This window comes from Drosophila miranda (assembly GCF_003369915.1).
Source record: "Drosophila miranda strain MSH22 chromosome Y unlocalized genomic scaffold, D.miranda_PacBio2.1 Contig_Y1_pilon, whole genome shotgun sequence".
NCBI classification, from domain to species: domain Eukaryota; kingdom Metazoa; phylum Arthropoda; class Insecta; order Diptera; family Drosophilidae; genus Drosophila; species Drosophila miranda.
Window position 1 is genome coordinate 21,858,387 of NW_022881603.1, and position 18,444 is coordinate 21,876,830.

At 46.4% G+C, this 18,444-nt stretch overlaps 2 protein-coding genes and 3 pseudogenes across 2 annotated transcripts; 3 read left to right on the forward strand and 2 right to left on the reverse strand.

The window, feature by feature from the left end:
* The first annotated feature begins 3,421 nt into the window (after nt 1-3,421).
* Nucleotides 3,422-4,559, forward strand: LOC117191492 (annotated as a pseudogene).
* A 1,232-nt stretch (nt 4,560-5,791) lies between these two features.
* LOC108158446 lies at nt 5,792-6,419 on the forward strand. Its single transcript, XM_017290729.2, is given in 4 exon segments — nt 5,792-5,881; nt 5,940-6,035; nt 6,103-6,322; nt 6,325-6,419. Coding segments are annotated over 4 exon segments (501 nt in total).
* Nucleotides 6,420-6,491: 72 nt separating this feature from the next.
* On the reverse strand, nt 6,492-6,933 carry LOC117189890 (annotated as a pseudogene).
* A 205-nt stretch (nt 6,934-7,138) lies between these two features.
* LOC117189658 lies at nt 7,139-7,715 on the reverse strand (annotated as a pseudogene).
* Nucleotides 7,716-9,970: 2,255 nt separating this feature from the next.
* On the forward strand, nt 9,971-17,858 carry LOC108158227 (diuretic hormone receptor). Its single transcript, XM_033396754.1, is given in 13 exon segments — nt 9,971-10,609; nt 13,897-14,238; nt 14,298-14,496; nt 14,579-14,672; nt 14,731-14,905; nt 14,972-15,045; nt 15,118-15,228; nt 15,286-15,474; nt 15,545-15,623; nt 15,626-15,659; nt 15,744-15,800; nt 15,866-16,067; nt 16,120-17,858. Coding segments are annotated over 12 exon segments (1,506 nt in total). The 5' UTR covers nt 9,971-10,609; nt 13,897-13,979; the 3' UTR covers nt 16,153-17,858.
* Nucleotides 17,859-18,444: the final 586 nt, after the last annotated feature.

The window sequence follows — 18,444 nt, forward strand, 5'->3', positions numbered from 1 at the left end:
GAGTTTAATAAAGCGCCTTTCGGATTCAAGAACTCGCCAGCTGCGTTCATTCGGTTCGTAAGCTATATTTTTCAAGAATTAATCAACTCTGACATTATGCAGCTTTATATGGGCGACATAATTGTTTACGCCGTGTCGCCCGAGGTATGCATGAGGAAGACGAAGTTGGTTCTGGAGACAGCTGCGCAGTTTGGCCTAAAGATCAAGTGGAAGAAATGTAGCTTCATGCAGCCACGCATTAGCTTTCTGGGCCATATCCTTGAGGACGGGAGAATCTGGCCCGGCAAAGAGAAGACAGCAGCTGTCAGTCGGTTTGCTACGCCCAAAGACATTAAAGCAGTTCATGCATTTCTGGGACTCACAGGCTTTTTCAGAAAGTTCATCCCTAGCTATGCACAAGTTGCCCGGCCGCTCACGAATCTACTCAGGAAGGAAGCAGTTTTCAACATTGGCGAAGCAGAGCAACAATCGCTACAAAGCTTAAAGAATCTGCTTGTAATCGCACCTGTATTACAGCGCCAACGGAACTCCACACGGATGCATCCAAAGAAGGTTTCGGAGCAGTTTTGTTGCAGCAGTTTGATGGCAATTTCCACCCGATTTACTATTGGAGTAAAAAGACTACACAAGCTGAGTCCAAACGTCACAGTTACTATTTGGAGGTCAAAGCTGCATACCTCGCACTCAAGAAGTTTCGTCACTACCTGTTGGGACTCAAATTTGATCTTGCCACTGACTGTGCGGCGTTTAAGCAGACAACAACGAAAGCAGATATACCCAGAGAAGTTTCCCAGTGGATTCTGTATATGGAGGACTTTACATTCAAAGCAGTACACCGCCCAGGGACAGAATGAGACACGTGGACTGTCTCAGTCGTTTTCCGCAGACATGCATGTTCGTGACGACGGAGCTAACAGCTCGGATAAAGAAAGCACAGCAGGATGACGATTTCATCAAAGCCACAGTTGAGATCCTGAAGCAGCACCCATATCAAGACTACAAGCTTAAAGGTCTTCTCTTCAAATCTGTAAATGGCAATGACATATTGGTGGTTCCAAGGCTGATGGAAAGGGAAATCATTCAAAGATCGCATGAAGTTGGTCATTTCTCTACAGCGAAGACAATGCACTCAGTTCAGCAGCAATACTGGATTCCGCACCTTGAACGGAAAGTAAATAAGTTGATTACTAATTGTATCAGTTGTATAATTTTCAGTGAAGAGTAGTGAGTCGATGCACGAGTACTTGCTGCAGATGAGAAAAATAGCAGCAGTCGGACATGTTGAACACGCGGCTGTTATAAGCCATATTGTGAACGGTCTGGACATAAGAAACGAGTATAAGTATGCCATGTATCGCTGTAAGACCTTCAGGGCCTTGAAAGAAGAGTTGCTTGTATCTATGATCGTTTGAACATATCGGAGAAGAAGGGCAATAACGAACAGCATAAAACGAGTTTCAAGCAGCAAAGTGGGCAAAGCGGTAAAAAAGAATATTGCTATAGCTGTGGATCAGGAGAACACAAACGCAAAGACTGCAGAGCCGAAACAAAGTGTTTTAAGTGCAATCAGAATGGTCACATTTCTCGTAACTGTCCTTATGAAGCAGATAAAGTTGATAAAGTTCGCGTCATTTTGAATCGCAGTCGCATGAAAAAAATTCAAATAAACGGCATTGTAGTTGACTGTCTTGTGGATACAGGGTCAGATGTAACCATAATCAAAGAGAGTATGTTGAAGACCATGAAAAACGTTAAACTTTTGAAGTGCACAACTATGTTGCGCGGTCTGGGTCAGATATCAACAAAGCCTGTTGGATACTTTAATGCAGAAGTTACCGTGGATAAGTTGCAGACCACACAGAAGTTTTTAGTAGTCCCCAGTAGCCAGATTGATTTCGACGCACTTTTGGGGCATGATTTCATTAAAAAGTTCCGTTTCGTCGCTGATATGCAGGGGTACACGTTTTTGAAGCATGACGCAGATCCTGTGCCAACAAATGAGCATGCTCTTATATATAATGTAACTGAAGAGTCATTCTTTGTAGCTCCGCCGCAATATCGAAAAGACGTTGAACAGATGATAAGAAACAGTTACCAAATGCCCACAGAAGTTGCAAAGCAGTCTCCAATGGTTCCAAGGCTGATGGAAAGGGAAATCATTCAAAGATCGCATGAAGTTGGTCATTTCTCTACAGCGAAGACAATGCACTCAGTTCAGCAGCAATACTGGATTCCGCACCTTGAACCGAAAGTAAATAAGTTGATTACTAATTGTATCAGTTGTATAATTTTCAGCAAAAAGTTGGGCAAACAAGAAGGCTATCTTCATTGCATTGACAAGGGTGACACACCACTATACACGCTGCACGTTGATCATTTGGGACCAATGGATGCGACAGCCAAGCAATACAAGTACATTTTTGCTGTGGTAGATGCATTCTCCAAGTTTGTGTGGCTGTTCCCAACTAAGTCAACAGGTCACGAAGAAGTTGTGAAGAGGCTGAGAGATTGGTCATTTGTGTTTGGTTTTCCCAAGCGCATAGGCAGCGACAGAGGAGCAGCGTTTACATCCAACGCATTCAGCGAGTTTCTCAACGAGAACAAAGTCGAACATGTGTGTACAACGACAGGTGTGGCGAGAGGCAACTGTCGGATTGAGCGGGTGAACCGTTCAATTTTGGGTATCATCGCAAAGCTCTCAGCTCAGGAGTCAACGAAGTGGTACAAGCATGTGCCACAGGTGGCGATTAATTCGCATGTGCATTCTACGTTGAAGTCGTCGCCATTCGAGGTCATGTTTGGGACAAAGATGCACAGACAAGCTGAAAGTCGACTATTGGAGGTGCTCAACGAGGAGTTGGTTACGCAGTTTAACAACGAGCGCCAAGAACTGCGTGACCAAGCGAAACAAAACATTGAGAAGGCGCAAGAGGTGTACAAGCGCAATTATGATAAAAAACGACGACCTGAGCACGGCTACAGACTAGGAGACATGGTCGCGATCAAGAGGACGCAGTTCGTCGCAGGACGCAAGTTGGCCAGCGAGTATCTAGGCCCATATGAAGTCACCAAGGTAAAGCTACGACGTCAGAAAGGTTGCTCAAGTCGATGGGCCAAATATCACAGCAACGAGCAGTGACAATATGAAGCTATGGCGTTTTGTCTCAGAGAACGATGATATATTATCATCTGGGACAGATGAAGATGAGCAGGAGGGCCGAATGTAAAGGACAGTGTATCAAGCAGTTAACACTATCCCATCTAAATTAACATTTGAACTTAAGATACCATCGATAAGACCTAACCGATATAACCAGACTTAACCGATGTTTAAAAGACCTAACCGATAAGGGGTTATCGATATGGGAGTCGGTTGTTGGAAGTAGAAGCAGAAAGTTGAACAAAAAGTCGGAAGAACAGACTTATTAATTGCACATCTTAAATCATACACTTTGTACTCTTTTTCGAATAACACTATTAATAAACGATACATTATTATGAATCTTACATATATGTTCCGAATCGTTTGTTTGATTGCGATGTATGAAAGTCAAATGTCTTTAAAGGGAATCGGTTTGGGTCAGACACTGTAGTTGCCTGTGTCTGGCTCTGGTCAGGCCGGTAGACTTTGCCCAGCAGTACTTTGAACCGAATGCTCATCATGATGACTGATGATAGAAGCAAATTTAGAGGTGGGGCACGTGCTGTGTCCGTTGGGGGCACGAGACCTTCAATTAACCGGCTTTCACAAGCCATAAATGACGCGATTTGCTCCATTTATTAGACGACAGAGTGGTAGTGCGGTAGTGGGGTTATAAATTAAGCGGTTATGTTTAGGCGCAGCTCAGACTGACAGAAATAATGAAAAAGGACAGAGCTCTGATCATCTGCTCGCTGAGCGCTATACTGTACTCCACAATTGTGGGGTCTGCACCTGCCCCAGCGGATGTTGACTGCAGTAGGCGGCAGGATTTCAATGTGAGTGTTTCCAATTTAGGATGAGATGGGGAGAAGCTGTGATATGTTGGATTTCTTAATCCCCAGGCCGTCAGAGGCTGCTGCACCATTCCCACCTTCCACTTTGAGGCCTTTCGGAAGCTGTGCGGCAGGTACATGCCCGAGAGTGGACCCCGGGTGTCACCCGTAAGTTTAAGTTGAAGGTTCCCCAAAGCCAAGCCCCTTTGCTAATCTTCTCTGATCTCGCGCCAGTGCCTCTACGACTGCATCTTCAATGCGACTGGAATCCTAAATGGAGCAGCATGCTGCAGCGGTTGCTGGGCAACAATCAGGACTTCGTGGACGTATACTTGAACGGAATGTTGCAGTGTCCCGGGGCTGTGCATGCAATGCTGAGGTCCAGAAGACCCCGTCCGATGCCCGGTGTGGAGCAGTGCTCCCCAGTGCCCCTCTACTATGGGATCTGTACTACGAAACACATCTTCAGCTATTGTCCTTCGTCCAGCTGGTCTGACACGGAGCTGTGCGAGACGGCTCGTCTCCAGAACCTCCACTGCCCAACCATGCGTGCATCACGTGGCGGCGGTCCCAGACCCATTTGAATAAAAAACGAGGGGGAACGTTGTGAGTTGCTGCGGACACCGCAACTCTACAGTTATACCCGATACTTAGTCAGTATGGCTCTCCTCCGGCAGACGCCGCTAATATTAAACGACACGACAAAGAGTGCGTGCGAGAGAGACAGAAAATCAGTCTGAGCGTGACGTCGGGCGCTGCGTAGCCAGTGCAAATTGATTTGTTCCTTTTGGGTATAAAAATGATCCGATCTGATCCAGATTCAGCAACCTAATATATATGATCATTATCTATGATTCTGCGTTTTTAGTTTTCTCGTATCTTCAAAATTGTGGATGCCACAAATTTTCGTCCTTTGGGGAGGCGGAAGGGGGTGGGGCGAAATTTTGAGATATACCTTTTATAGTGAGATCTGACAGGAGTGCGGATACCAAATTTGGTTACTCTAGCCTTAATAGTCTCTGAGATTTGTGGATATACCCAGATTTTCATCCTTTGCGGGGGCGGAAGGGGGTGTGGCGAAATTTTGAAACAAACTCGTCTCGGTCCGATATATTAGGAGTGTGGATACCAAATTTGGTTGCTCTAGCTTTTGTAGTCTCTGAGATCTAGGCGCTAATGTTTTACTCTAAGCAAAGCCGCCTATGCTACGTGTGTGTTAGAGAGAGACAGGGCGAGAAAAAATGAAATTGTTTTCTTGATGCTGGCTATAATAATTATACGATCTAAATCAGATTTTGCACTCTAGAAGATATAGTTATCTTCTACGATTCTGCGTTTTTAGTTTTCTCGTATCGTCGAAATTGTGGATGCCACAGATTTTCGCCCTTTGTGGGGGCGGAAGTGGGCGGGGCAAAGTTTTGAAATATTCTTGTAGCAGTGACATATCACAGAAGTCTGGATCAAAAACATCGTTGCTCTCGCTCTTATAGTCTTTGAGCACTAGGCGCTGAAGGGGACGGACAGACGGACAGACAGACATGGCTCAATCGACTCGGCTATTGATGCTGATCAAGAATATATATACTTTATGGGGTCGGAAACGATTCCTTTTGGACGTTACACACATCCACTTTTACCACAAATCTAATATACCCCAATACTCATTTTGAGTATCGGGTATAATTAATCGTAAATGAGCACCCCATTATTTGATGGATGAACAGTAAATGGACCAAGTCTAATGCCATTCGGGCATCCGGTTGGGATTGTATATATGGGATATCTGGTGCTGTCCGGTTACCAGAAGGTGCCTGAAATGCCACACCAGCTTGCTTTGATACTGTTCTCGTTCCTGGTCAGTCCAGGAGCCGGCGAGCCGGACTGCTCTCAACGTCCCGACTTGAATGTGAGTATTGTCAGCCGCCAACAGATTATCCTGGAGATTCAATATCACCTCGAAATTGGCATTGAAAAACTGTTGCAAAATGCCATTGCTGGAGCTTTCCAAATACACCTCGCAATACGGCCAGTACCTGGTCAATGGGGCGCACATTACACCCGTAAGTACGATCTTTATGGAGCTTGGGGATCCCCTAATGATCCTATTGATCCCCTCTGCACTTACAGTGCAGCTTTGAATGCCTTTTTGAAGCGGCGAAAGCGCTGAACGGAACCAGTTTGGTTATGGAAAATATCCGTAAAATGATGGAAACCCTTTTGGAGAGCCATCAGGAGTTTGTGGATATCTATACGGAGGGCTTTCACCACTGTTCCGGAGAGGAGCAGGCCATGATCAAGAGCCTGAAGCGTCGCCGCATGCCCATCACTGGTAAGTGCTCCTCCATGTCGGTCATCGGTATGTGTACAGGAACTGTCCGGAGACTGTGTCCAGCAAGAGCACCATGTGCATCGAGGCTAGGGAATACAGCATTCACTGTGAATAGGTGCGCTACATCCTCGAATAAATAAACATTTCCAGCTGCTTTTATCATGATTCACTATGAATTATTCTTTGATCAGTTGAAGATCACATCTCGCCATGTGGGCCGATCGGCAACCATTTCAAACATTTCCTGATCCCTGGAATTACAACCCATCATATCCTGATTTCTGGACATAGACTCCAGCTGGTTGGCAGCTTCCTCGTCTTCCTCCTCCCCATAACTCATGCTTGCTGCCAAAATTGAGGTTCGTTTGAGTTCAGGAATGACCTTTGGTCTTGGTTAATGCTCTCACCCAATTCATCCAAGCTCAGGCCCAGGCGTTGGGCGTGCTGCATGACAGCCTTCATCAGCAGTTGAGTATCGACAATGCCATCACGCTCTATGCTCTGAAACGAGACGAAAAGTTTCTCATCAAGAGCCCCCTCTGGGTCTCTGGTCCCACCACAAAGTCCCTGAAGGCTCCATTTACTTCAGACCAAAGCAGCAGGCAAAACACGAGTGTTAGCTGATTCATGGCTACAATCAAGTGAATGATCGCGAGTCATAATGGGTGCACCACAAAAGAGCCCCATTTTGCATGGTCAATTTACTGGGCAATGATCAATGGGTAATTATAAAAAAACATACATTTATACGACCCCCGAAAAAGATCAAAGATTAAATCTAAATGGAATCTTTTAATATAAATATTTGTGGACAGTAGTTGAATGCGAAGTATTCTAGCTGCTGGGCAGCGGAACATGCGGCAGTGGATTGCACTGTGCTGCAAACTCTTTGGCCTGGTTGCACGGTCGCTAGTTCTTCCACATTCTGGGGGGCAGTTGAGGAAGGTCTCGGCATTGACGCAGCTGTAGACCATTCCGGCAAAGGGCGAGCAGCTGTGCGGCAGCACCTTGTAAGCCTCTATGTTGGCTGCCTTCATGTGGCTTTTAACTAAGAGAAAGAGTATGGGATGAAGCGTTTCTATAAAGAGGACAATACTCATACGCACTGTTGCCCAGGAAAGAGTCAAAGGAGCGCATGATGTAGGCCACCATATCCTGATCTCGTTGATGGACATACTGCTCCAGGTACTGCTTGACTCTGTCCACTCTGAGTTTACCATTGACAAGGGCTCCCGTCTCGCGGTAAATGCAATCGGGATAGCACTTTGAAAAGGAGCAAAGATGAGCAGAGGTTCGTATACATATATTCTCTTAGATGCAGACTTACCAAATGGGTATAGCTGGGATATTTCGAGTTGGCGGATTTCAGTTGATTAACGTACTTGTGACACTTTTGAGGCACATCTCCCATGTCCAATTCCGGAGTGCGACAGCAAGTATTGATGTCCTGCAAAGGTTCGCCCCAATAATTTACCTCGTGACTTCTTGTAGAGTGTATTATACTCACAAAATTCTGGAAATTCGGCGGTGCTGTGCAATTGAAGGCGGCCTGTGCGTGGGCTTGGCCCAGCACAAAGATCAAAGTCCAAAAATAGATCACCAACCATATTTACAGATTAACGATTAAATTCCACTTGGGCGCCAGAAAAAGTATGAAATTCGGTTACCCTCCGACGTCCGCTTATATAGCCAAATAGTCTGCCCGATTGTTAATGAGTCCGTAATAAAATCGGGTCGTTTGGGATTTTTGTTTGTTTGTTGGTTCAATGCGTTTGTTGAAGGCTGTAAACAAACATCAGCCCCCGGCATCGGCACCGGAACAAAAAAAGAGGTTGACTGACTGATGAACGGAACCCCGATTCCGGTTGATTGCGAGTGCATCAGCTCGTGCGTGACTACAATTGGGGAAATACCAGAAGAACAATCTCGAATAGAGTATAGGAAGGGGATGAGTCAGCCAGTCAGAAGACGTCAAACAGGTAACCAGGTGAGAGAGAATAATGTCTTTAGCTGTTCTCATTAGTGCGGCGTGCAATTAATGAGCTTGTTGAAAGACGAGCCCCTTGTGAAACGGAGGTGGTGAATGGCTGCTAAGTAATCGTTGAGTGCTCAAGCTCAAGTCCACCCTCGTGTGGAAGGAGCTTTTCCATTTTTCGTCTGTCGCCTGCTTATTGTGTCTTCTGCTCACTGATTTCCTCCGTATGCTCTTAACCACTAAGCTGATGGCTTTGGGATGCACGAAGCGATTGCCTCAATGTTTCCTTGCACGCTTCTTCGATTGGAAGTAAGACACTTCTCAAGATCTTAAGACTGACTTATCGCAGAGGAGCACTTCGATTCATACTAGTTTTTCCATTTCCCAACAGGCTTTAATTGAAAAATCTCGGTATTAGCTGCAACAAAAGCGCGTTCTACTCTTTGTGGAAGTTTCTTGGTGTAGTAAATGGAAAAACTTTGACGCTTTTTCTCTTCTGGGAATAATCATTGAATGGAAAACGTTCTCGGTAAAATCAAGGGGAACGAAAATCGAGGAAAACTGGCACTCATCGATGAAAAAAAGGTTTTCCGAACATTTAAATGGAATAAAAAACCACTCCAAGTGCGTGTGATATTAAATTTGCATGCGGCAGAATAAACGCGTTAATGCGAACAGGGATACAGAGACACAGGGACACACAAAATGGGAAAGACCCACAGAGACAGAGATACTATACGTAGACAAAGGAAGCATTTTTAAATTGGAATTTAAATGCCTTTGAGTGGCAGTTGACATTAGCATTTGTTTGAAAATCAAACAGTTGGGATAAGGATGTTGCCATCGCGCATACCACACCCACATGCGACTCCCTACTCTCAATCCCCCCCCCCCCCCCCCCCCCCCCCCCCCCCCCCCCCCCCCCCCCCCCCCCCCCCCCCCCATCGCCATACTACGAGTGTGTGTGCCCTACGTGTCATACACATACCAGAGCCCGCAGCCGCCTTCTAAATGTTTATCATTGTAATATCAAATTTAAGAGTGGAGGAAAAAGCTTCCATAAATATAACAAAAAAATTCTGTCTGTTGTTTTCCCTACAATTTAATTTCTGCAAATTTTCCGGAACCATTTGCCTGAAGCATCTCCACGCGACCCCATATTGATATTTCAATAACTGTCAGGCCAGAGCTCCACTCCACTCGAGTTTAACTTGATTAGCCTAGCCCACATCCACATCCTCCTCCACACCTGAGCTACCATCGAAGCTGTAGCAATTAAATCAACGTGGAACTTCAAAGGGATGGATCCCTGAAACCAAATCCGATACACACATCCCTTCTATTCGGTCCACGGGACCTAAGTAAACAGACTTAAGCCCCAGCCAGCGAAATGCTCAGTAAATATCGGGCCCAGCAAATATTTGCGTAAATCAAATATCCAGATTTTCAGGCATTATTGTAGAACTGCATTGACCAGAGAACACGGGGCATCCCCTATCATATCCCTTCAAACAATGGGTCCCACCTGTTGCCTGGCGGCAAAAGCTCTTGTGGAACGCAGCTTTGGAAAGCTTTCCAAAGGCGCAAAGGCGTTTCGCGCCTTTTGGTAAGAACGTCAAAATGTTGTGGCTTGTTAAGATGGTTCTTGCGGCCATCGGCTTCAGTTATCAACGGGATGTGAACGAGTGCGGTTCTTCTGGGAAATTCCAAAGTTGAAAAAGGATAGCAAAAAATATTTTCAAAATCATATTGTTTGAAAAATACTCGAAACAAAACGAATCTTTTAAAGACTTTAAAGGCTTTATAAAAAAAGAATTTACCAAAGAAAAATGTCATAAAGTCAATGGCCGCATAAAGGGCTTATAGTTATTGTGCAAGTGCGAGTGTGACTATAACAAATAATCCTGGATAAAAATGCGAGTGCAAATGCCAAAACCATAAAGTTCTCTGCTCTGTGTGTGTGGGGTGTGTGTCTGTCCATCCACAACCAAGGCAACTAGACAAACAAACGCACAGACACAGGCACAGACTGGTGTAAGCGGAGACCCACACACCCGCGCGTACCCCTCGCACAGATACTCGTACGAAAGCAGCTCAAACATCATCATTTGGCAGCTCAGAAGGCGTTAAACACATTTAAGCCGGGTCAAGTAAGTGGCTGTCCTGGCCCAAGGGACAAAGGACTGCCGCTCTCACTCTGTGGTCAGTGGAAAAATCCCCGTTAAACTCGGCAATCTGCAAGTGTAAAATATAAGAAAAAGGAAATCCCAAAGGATACAAAGGAACCCAACGCCCGTTCGGAGAAAAAGGAGGATTCGGGTCCAAACAATGTAAGGATATCCCTCTGTATCCCTGGATGTGTATGGAGGCTGGCTACTGATGGGTGTGCAGAAAGAATGGCAAACAATTTGCGGTTAATTAAAATGCCAACGCATACACACAGATACACACCCACACCCAGGCGCATGGGGAACAATGCAATGGGTTACAGAATGTGCAGAATGCAGCGGTTTCAAGGGATAATCCGCAAATTCCAATAGGGCCATTGTAAGGCGTGTTTGCGGAATCGATTGGGCAAATCCACTCCAGGTGGTGGAACACGAAACACCCCAATCCATCTCTGATAACCAGGCAGGGCTTCGGGACTTGTTGCCCCTTTGCTTTATGGATTTCCGCCGTAAAAATCCCTCACGTAACTGCTCCTACTGTTGCTGTTGCAGTGCGACCTGCACGTGCCACACAATGAGTGGAAAGCCGTTAAAGGCCAGACAATAAAATGCCACACTTGTTGGCAATCGATTGAGTGTCTGCCCCTTCAGCTGCTCCTTCCAGATGCGATACGAGCTTGTGCTGACCTAAGCAGAGAATGAAGGTCCGAGCGGAAACGGAAATCGAAAAGGACTTGCGTGCCTGCAAATTATGATACTCGATTGTCTAGACCGTCTCTTACTACCTTTGGGGCATGTGGTGGACCATCGACCATCAAATTTGATTGCCCCCGAAAGCTAAATAAAAGTGTGTGAAATGCAAAAATGTTCTTCTGGGGGAAGACCGAATTTTCCAACATCAAAGTGTGCGATAACTTTCCGATCCGAAACAATGTTTTCTCGCTTAAATGAGCAATTTCATTAAAAACTTTCTCTATACCCCATATAGTTGGGGGCAGTTTGTTCTTCCTTTCTTCCTCTTGGCCATGCTGCGTATACGTTATTTCTCTGTGCTGCCTAGCACGACAAAGCTTATGAATTTAATATGTTCATTGTTGCTGTTTTCTGCTGTCTGGATTCTGTTTATGCATATAAAATTTAATGAGCTTCATTAATGAGCCCAGAAAGTAGCACTTCCCGGCGTTGTCCTGGGCGAGAATGAAAAATGTTGCCCAATTACAAAAACGAGCCCAAAAGATCCTTCAATGGACCGAAAACCCGCATACTCGATTTAATGTTGTATATGTAACGAGTGAGAGAATGTCGGGGAATGCTAAATGGGGACCACACACGCACCCGCACTCGTACTTGGATTGCTATTATATTTTCAATTCTCTAAAGAAATCCCCCTCAACGGAAAACATTTATAAGCCTTAAAGCAGCAGCCGGTAATTGCAGAAATTCTCACATGGCCCAAGAACCAACCCACAAGGAATCTCGGTCCTTTTCGCATTTTGTGTCGCCTTTGGCAAATCCATTGTGTGCAATCGTACGAGATTAGATACAATCTTCTATAATAGCACGAACAGCAGGAGGAGGGATTGTAGGAGGCACTTCCATTCTCCTGTGATCTCTGGGGCTGCGCATTTGATTTGTCCATCTTCATCTACATCATATGTCGGTCGAGTCCCATTTCGTTTGCTTGTGTTTATTTCTGGTAATGTCCTTTTTTTTGTGGGGAGCCCTGCTGAATGTGCTCTACCAGTTTCTGTCCGATGGGGTGGACATTCATCAAGTTGACTGCCCATAAATGAGATTTGCCTCCATTCGTGCTGTCAGAATTCATTTTCATTTAAACGCAAATAAAAAATATCCTTCTGCCTTATGTGTTCTTTTGGCCGCTGTTTTTTTGTACTGTTTGTCGGATTTAATTGATATCAAATATGCAATTAGCAGTTCTGGCCATAATTTAGTCCTCCACCGACTTGGCAATTTTGCTGCGGCATTATTTATGAGGTAATCAGAGGCGGGCGATTCCCATTTCTCTCTTCCCTTTATTCTCTCCAGCGAATTTACAAAATTTTCAACTTAAAATTGAGTTTTACTTTGTGTTTTATGTATTGTGGCCCTAACTCATTTCTCATGTCTGCTGCTGGTCGGTGGCGGTCCTTGGCGTGAGGGTGTCTTAAAAGGCAACGCGGCGTATGTGTTATAATTTAGCGAGAAGCTAATGGATGCGTGGTGCTCGAGAGAACTTCGGAGTAGACTTTGTGCCAGGGTCCGTTCGGAGTGTTGGGTCGTAATAATCAACTTTTCTTTTGTTTTATGTACATGCATTGCTCTAATTTAGGAGCATGTCACCTAAACAACAAGAAATGAACAACATTAGGCAATGAACCGGCAAAAGAAAGGCAAAGGACCACCAGCCACAGTGGGAACCAGAAGTAGAGCCCCCACATGGATGCGGAGTTCGCCTGCGGACTTAATATTTCATGGCCAGGAATCGGTGTTGTTTCAATTAAAAAATTGGTTGGGTATTGCTTTTCCAAAGAAATTAAATTTACGGAGAACAATTTGTTGTTCTCTTGAAACCCATTTAATTGTGTCTTAAATATCCATACGTCCTGTTTCCCACTCGGAAAACTTTTCATTTCCGGAGAATTTGGTTAAACGCTGTGGGAAAAGTTTTCGGACTAAACTTTCCTGGTTGCTTAGGGCCTTCTGCTTTGTTTCGTCACTCTCGGTACAGCATCAGATTATTTGGAAGGTTTTCCACTCATGGGTTGGGTGTGTTCCTATTGCCGCCCTGTTTTATGCCATACATTAATGTAACGATGCATCATTTATGCCATTTATTATCAGAGCTCAAATGTGAGATTTCCGCTTGCTGATGCTGACTTGAAGGCACCGCCCTGGCCCAACCAGTACCACCCAAAGCCACACAACCAGGCCACACCCGCTGGCAGGCGCTGGCAGGAAGTTAGCGTTTCTAATTTCTAAGTAAAACCATGGGCCCTGACTGGTGAGCCCTTTGACTTGTGGGTGTTCTTTTTATGGCCACATGTCTGCTCTGCTGTGGCAGCACGCACCAGAAAGCCTTTTCTTTTCCCCCTTCAATCTGCTGACGCTTCTGTATGCCTTTTGATGGCGAAACTAATGAATTTTTATGGCACTCGGCCTAACCATTCCTGTTCGCCATGAATATGGCGAATCAGACACCTTTAAGTTCGCTCCCGAACTGATTTCATGCCCATTTATGTGGAAACCAACTGCCCTGGGGCCACAGCACAGTGTGGGGGTGTGGCAGTATCAATGCAATTAACGTACACTGTGGCAAAAGGCCGCAAGCTCTGGTCAAAAGGGGTCCGGGCAGTCCCTCAACAATTGAAAGAATTCAACTTCCTGAACGATTCAGGGACCATTGTCCCCGGACAATGTTATTCTGATACACATCTCGACTCGCCCCCCAGGTGGTTTCAGGGCAGCTACAGAATGGTGGTGCAGAGAGTGTGATTGTGAGTGCTGGAACCCTGGAGTGAGTGACCACAAGTACATGGAGGCGGCAGTCGCCGCCAATGGCAGCAGCGGAATCGATCCGCTGTTAATGCTGTCCAATTTGGACGGAATCGAGGTGAGCGTGGAGCTGCAGTGCCTGGTACAGGAGCACATGGATTCAACGACCTACGGCAATGCCAGCGACCACTGCCTCACCCAGTTCGACTCGATCCTGTGCTGGCCCCGAACGGCGCGCGGCACTCTGGCCGTGCTCCAGTGCATGTACGAGCTGCAGGGGATACACTACGACAGCAGCAGTGAGTGGTAATAGATTGAATGGAAAGGGTTGCCCCTCTATTAACCTTTGAACCCTCAGAGAACGCCACCCGCTTCTGCCATGCGAATGGAACGTGGGAGAAGTACACCAACTACGATGCCTGTGCCCATCTACCAGCCTCCCACTCGGTGACGGAGTTCGAGGTCATTGTGGAGCTGTCAACCATCATTTACTACATCGGTTACGCCCTCAGCCTTGTGTCGCTCAGCCTCGCCCTGATTGTCTTTGCCTACTTCAAGTAAGTGGAGAGCCCCAGAAAATGTTCCTGTATTCTGAGTTCCCCGCAACTGCTCGTTCTCACATTTCCTTCCCACCCCCAGAGAGCTGCGTTGCCTGCGCAACACCATTTACGCCAATTTGTTCTTCACGTACATCATGTCGGCTTTGTTCTGGATACTGTTGCTATCGGTGCAGGTGGGTTGAGGAGTTGAGTTACCTGGTGTCCTTCCTTTGATAACTTGGCCCTTGTTAGATCTCCATTCGAAGCGGACAGGCAAGCTGCATTGCCCTGTTCGCGCTCTTCCACTTCTTCACGCTGACGAACTTTTTCTGGATGCTGGTGGAGGGCCTCTATCTGTACATGCTGGTGGTAAACACCTTCTCCGGCGACAACATACGCTTCAACATCTACGCCTCCATCGGATGGGGTAAGTAGGCGGACACCCCCTGCAAACAGCCAATTAAACTTCTCCTGATTTTCCGCTGCTGGCCAGGTGGTCCTGCCCTGCTTGTCATTACCTGGCTGGTGGCCAAGAGTCTGACTGTCATCTACAACAGCTCCGAGAAGGTAAGTCTCTCCGGGCGTTGGTTCCAAAACGTTCTCCTTTGAATATGTTCTGCCTCTCTGTGTTCCCGAAAGTATGACATCAATTGTCCCTGGATGGAGGAGACGAATGTGGATTGGATATTCCAGGGACCCGTCTGTGCAGTGCTGCTCATCAATTTAACCTTCCTGCTGCGCATCATGTGGGTGAGTGCATCCGAAAGCAGCAAGCGCAGAGCAGCCGGCACTAATCTTATCTTCCAGGTGCTCATCACCAAGCTGCGCTCGGCCAATACCGTGGAGACGCGCCAGTATAGGAAGGCGGCCAAGGCGCTGCTGGTGCTCATCCCCCTCTTTGGTATCACCTACCTGGTGGTGCTGGCCGGGCCGTCGGAGGTCGGCCTCATGGGTCACATGTTCGCCGTTCTACGTGCTGTTCTACTAAGTACACAGGTGGGTTCTCTCCGCTTTCAACTATCGTTCTCTCCCTGATTGTGTGCAACCATCGCCTCGCACCTGGCAGGGCTTCTCCGTATCGCTGTTCTACTGTTTCCTCAACTCGGAGGTGCGCAATGCCCTGCGACACCACATATCCACGTGGCGGGCACGCGTGACATTCAGCAGAGCCAGAACCGACGGTGGGTATAGGGATATAGAGTCCAACAGTGCTGGAGCTTGACCACACTCATCCCTGGTCTTTCCTCTTCTGCACCCCTCGACAGGTACACCATGAAAAGTTTCTCCAAAGGCGGCAGCTCGCCGCGGGCTGAGAGCATGCGGTAAGTGGACGGAGAAGACGATTGGAGTGGGATTAAATCTGCGTGTCATCTGATATCCATTGCAGGCCTCTGACCAGCTACTACGGACGCGGCAAGCGGGAGTCCTGTGTAAGCTCGGCCACCACCACGACACTGGTGGGGCAGCATCCCCCCTTCCTCGCCCTGCACCGGGGCTCCAAAAACGCCCTGCACACTGGAGGCGGCAATACCACAGGCTCAGGCAGTACACTCAGTGTTATGCCCCGTGCAATCAGTCCTCTGATGAAGGTAGTAAATAGGATAAACCGTGCTCCCCGTTCTATTGCTAATCATTTCCCAGTTGCAGCAAGGGCTCGAGGAGAACTCCGTTTAGAGAAAACTCCCCAGAGAAGATTTTAGCAAGGCAAGTGCATCTTAAGAGACTGAACTTTCATTGAATTCCATTTCCGAACGGAGATCTGCGAGTGCGATGAGGTAGTACTAGATATTAGCGTGAATGGCGACGATGGAAGGAAGGAGACCAGGTACCAGGCCCAGCCAAAGCCACAGCCCCCAAGCCACAGCAGAGAAGCAAAACCAAGTTAAATGTCGTCTAGGCGAACCACTTACCAACCAACCCCCCCACCTACACCTACACCTGAACATATACAAACAATACATGAGTTACATACATAGTACTCGTTTAGCCAATACTATTTTGTGTGTACAATATATTCAAACTGTAGCTGTTGATGTGTAAAGTGCCCTGTAGCTTTGGGGAAATTCACTCGGGGAATAGGATAGCTTCTCGGCAGACTAAAATTCAGGTACAACTGTGCGTCCTAACAGCACTGGGGGTGGAAGAAAAAGAAAAATAAACGCGCCACCTATAGGTCAAAGATCGTATCTGAGGAAAGAGTAATGGAAGTTGACAGTTGAAGGGTCGAGCAGAGAAAGTAGGGTCCGAGTGTCGAGGCAGAATGGTATTCGCTCTTTTTCGTCTTGGACACTGAGCCAACTGGTAGCTTCTAGCGAAGCTCAGGAAGTAGGTACGTTGATCAACCTAGCGGTTTGAAGTGAAGTGTGAAGAGTAAAGGAACATTTTTGCTTAGAAAGCTTAGAGAGCTTGCTAGAAAGAGAAAGAAAAGCAGTCAGCAAAAAAATTCCACTGCTAAATTGGGGCAGATCCGCGGGTAAGTGGAGGAGAGCTTTGCAGCGCCGCAGCAGTACATGTATTCAAGCAGTCGGAACTTTTGCTACCCCTTTGGTTTGGCACCCCAGCCTCAGTTAAATCTCAAGGCAAAGAGCACCGCTTCAACATAAATCCACCTGGCAAGGGGAAGGCACAGCAGAGGGGAACCGTAAACAAGGGGAACCTAGAGCGCAGCAGAGGCGATAATAATTCGGCTAAGGCTGGCCTACCCGAATCTCAGTTTAATCTCAAGGCAAAAGAGCACCGCTTCAACATAAATGCACCTGGCAAGGGGAATGCAAAGCAAAGGGGAACCATAAACAAGGGGAAGCTAGAGCGAAGCAGAGACGAGAATAATTCGACCAAGGCTGGCCTAACTAGCTGAAGAAAGAGACATTTGCCGTTGGGAAGCAGCACGTCGTGTATCGCGAGCAGATCAAAAGAAAACGAAAACCAATTTTCGATCAAACTTTTTTTGTTAACGGAAGAACCCTTCGTCTCAGTGCCGCAGTGTCATAGAACTCCAGTGGTTGAACCGAAACCGAAAAGCGAGTTAACGGAAAGGTAGCGGGATCGGCTCAAATTTTCGGTCGAACGCAGAAGGAGAGAGAGTGCGAGTGGACGGGAAAGGAGAAAAGAATAGGAAGAGGAAGTAGAGCAAATGAGTAAAATAATGAATTTATATTAAGCTAAAGATAAAAAAAAAACATACCTATTAATTCCACTGCAAAGGGGTAAGGGGGATTTCGTTGTGCTCTCCTAGGGCGAGTGTGAGTGCAAGTGCCAGTTTACACATACAGGTACAACAAAAAAAATAAATAAATAAAAAACTCTTGATCACTCACGAAGATTTATCAGCTGGCATCGAGAAAGCGCTTTCGCCGATGGACCGCAACACTACAAAAGAAACAGTTTTTTTTTTTTTTATTTTTTTAATTTTTATTAAGCGTTGAATCCGTACATTGCATATAACGTATCTTAACATCACTGGTAAATAATATTGGGGTAGCCAAACCTAATGCTAAATGCGAGAGGACTTACAAAAAATATAATATTATAATATTGGGAGGGAAACTTAGAGTTGGCCAATAGTTTTGGCAAAACCCAATCTCTTCAACCGCCTCAAAGGCCTGGCAGGTAGTAATCGTCTGGCGAGCATACTATGGTGTCTAATTAGCCTGTCACTGTATCTGCTGGTGTGCCTTCCAATCTGCTCCTCTACTGTATGCAGATTCAAATCCCGATGAAGGGTGGAGCCGCGCACGTACCAAGGGCAGTTCGTTATTTGCCTCATGGCGCGATTCTGCAAGACCTGTATCCGTTTATAGTTCGATTTGGCAGCTATACCCCAAATCTGCACACCGTAGAGCCAGATCGGGGCTACACAGTGTACATAAACTGCTCTTTTGGCTCTCAGTGACATGGTGCTTCTTCTGTTAATCAGCCACCCCAATTGCTGCATTCTTTGCCCACATTTACGAGCCGTAGCTTTCA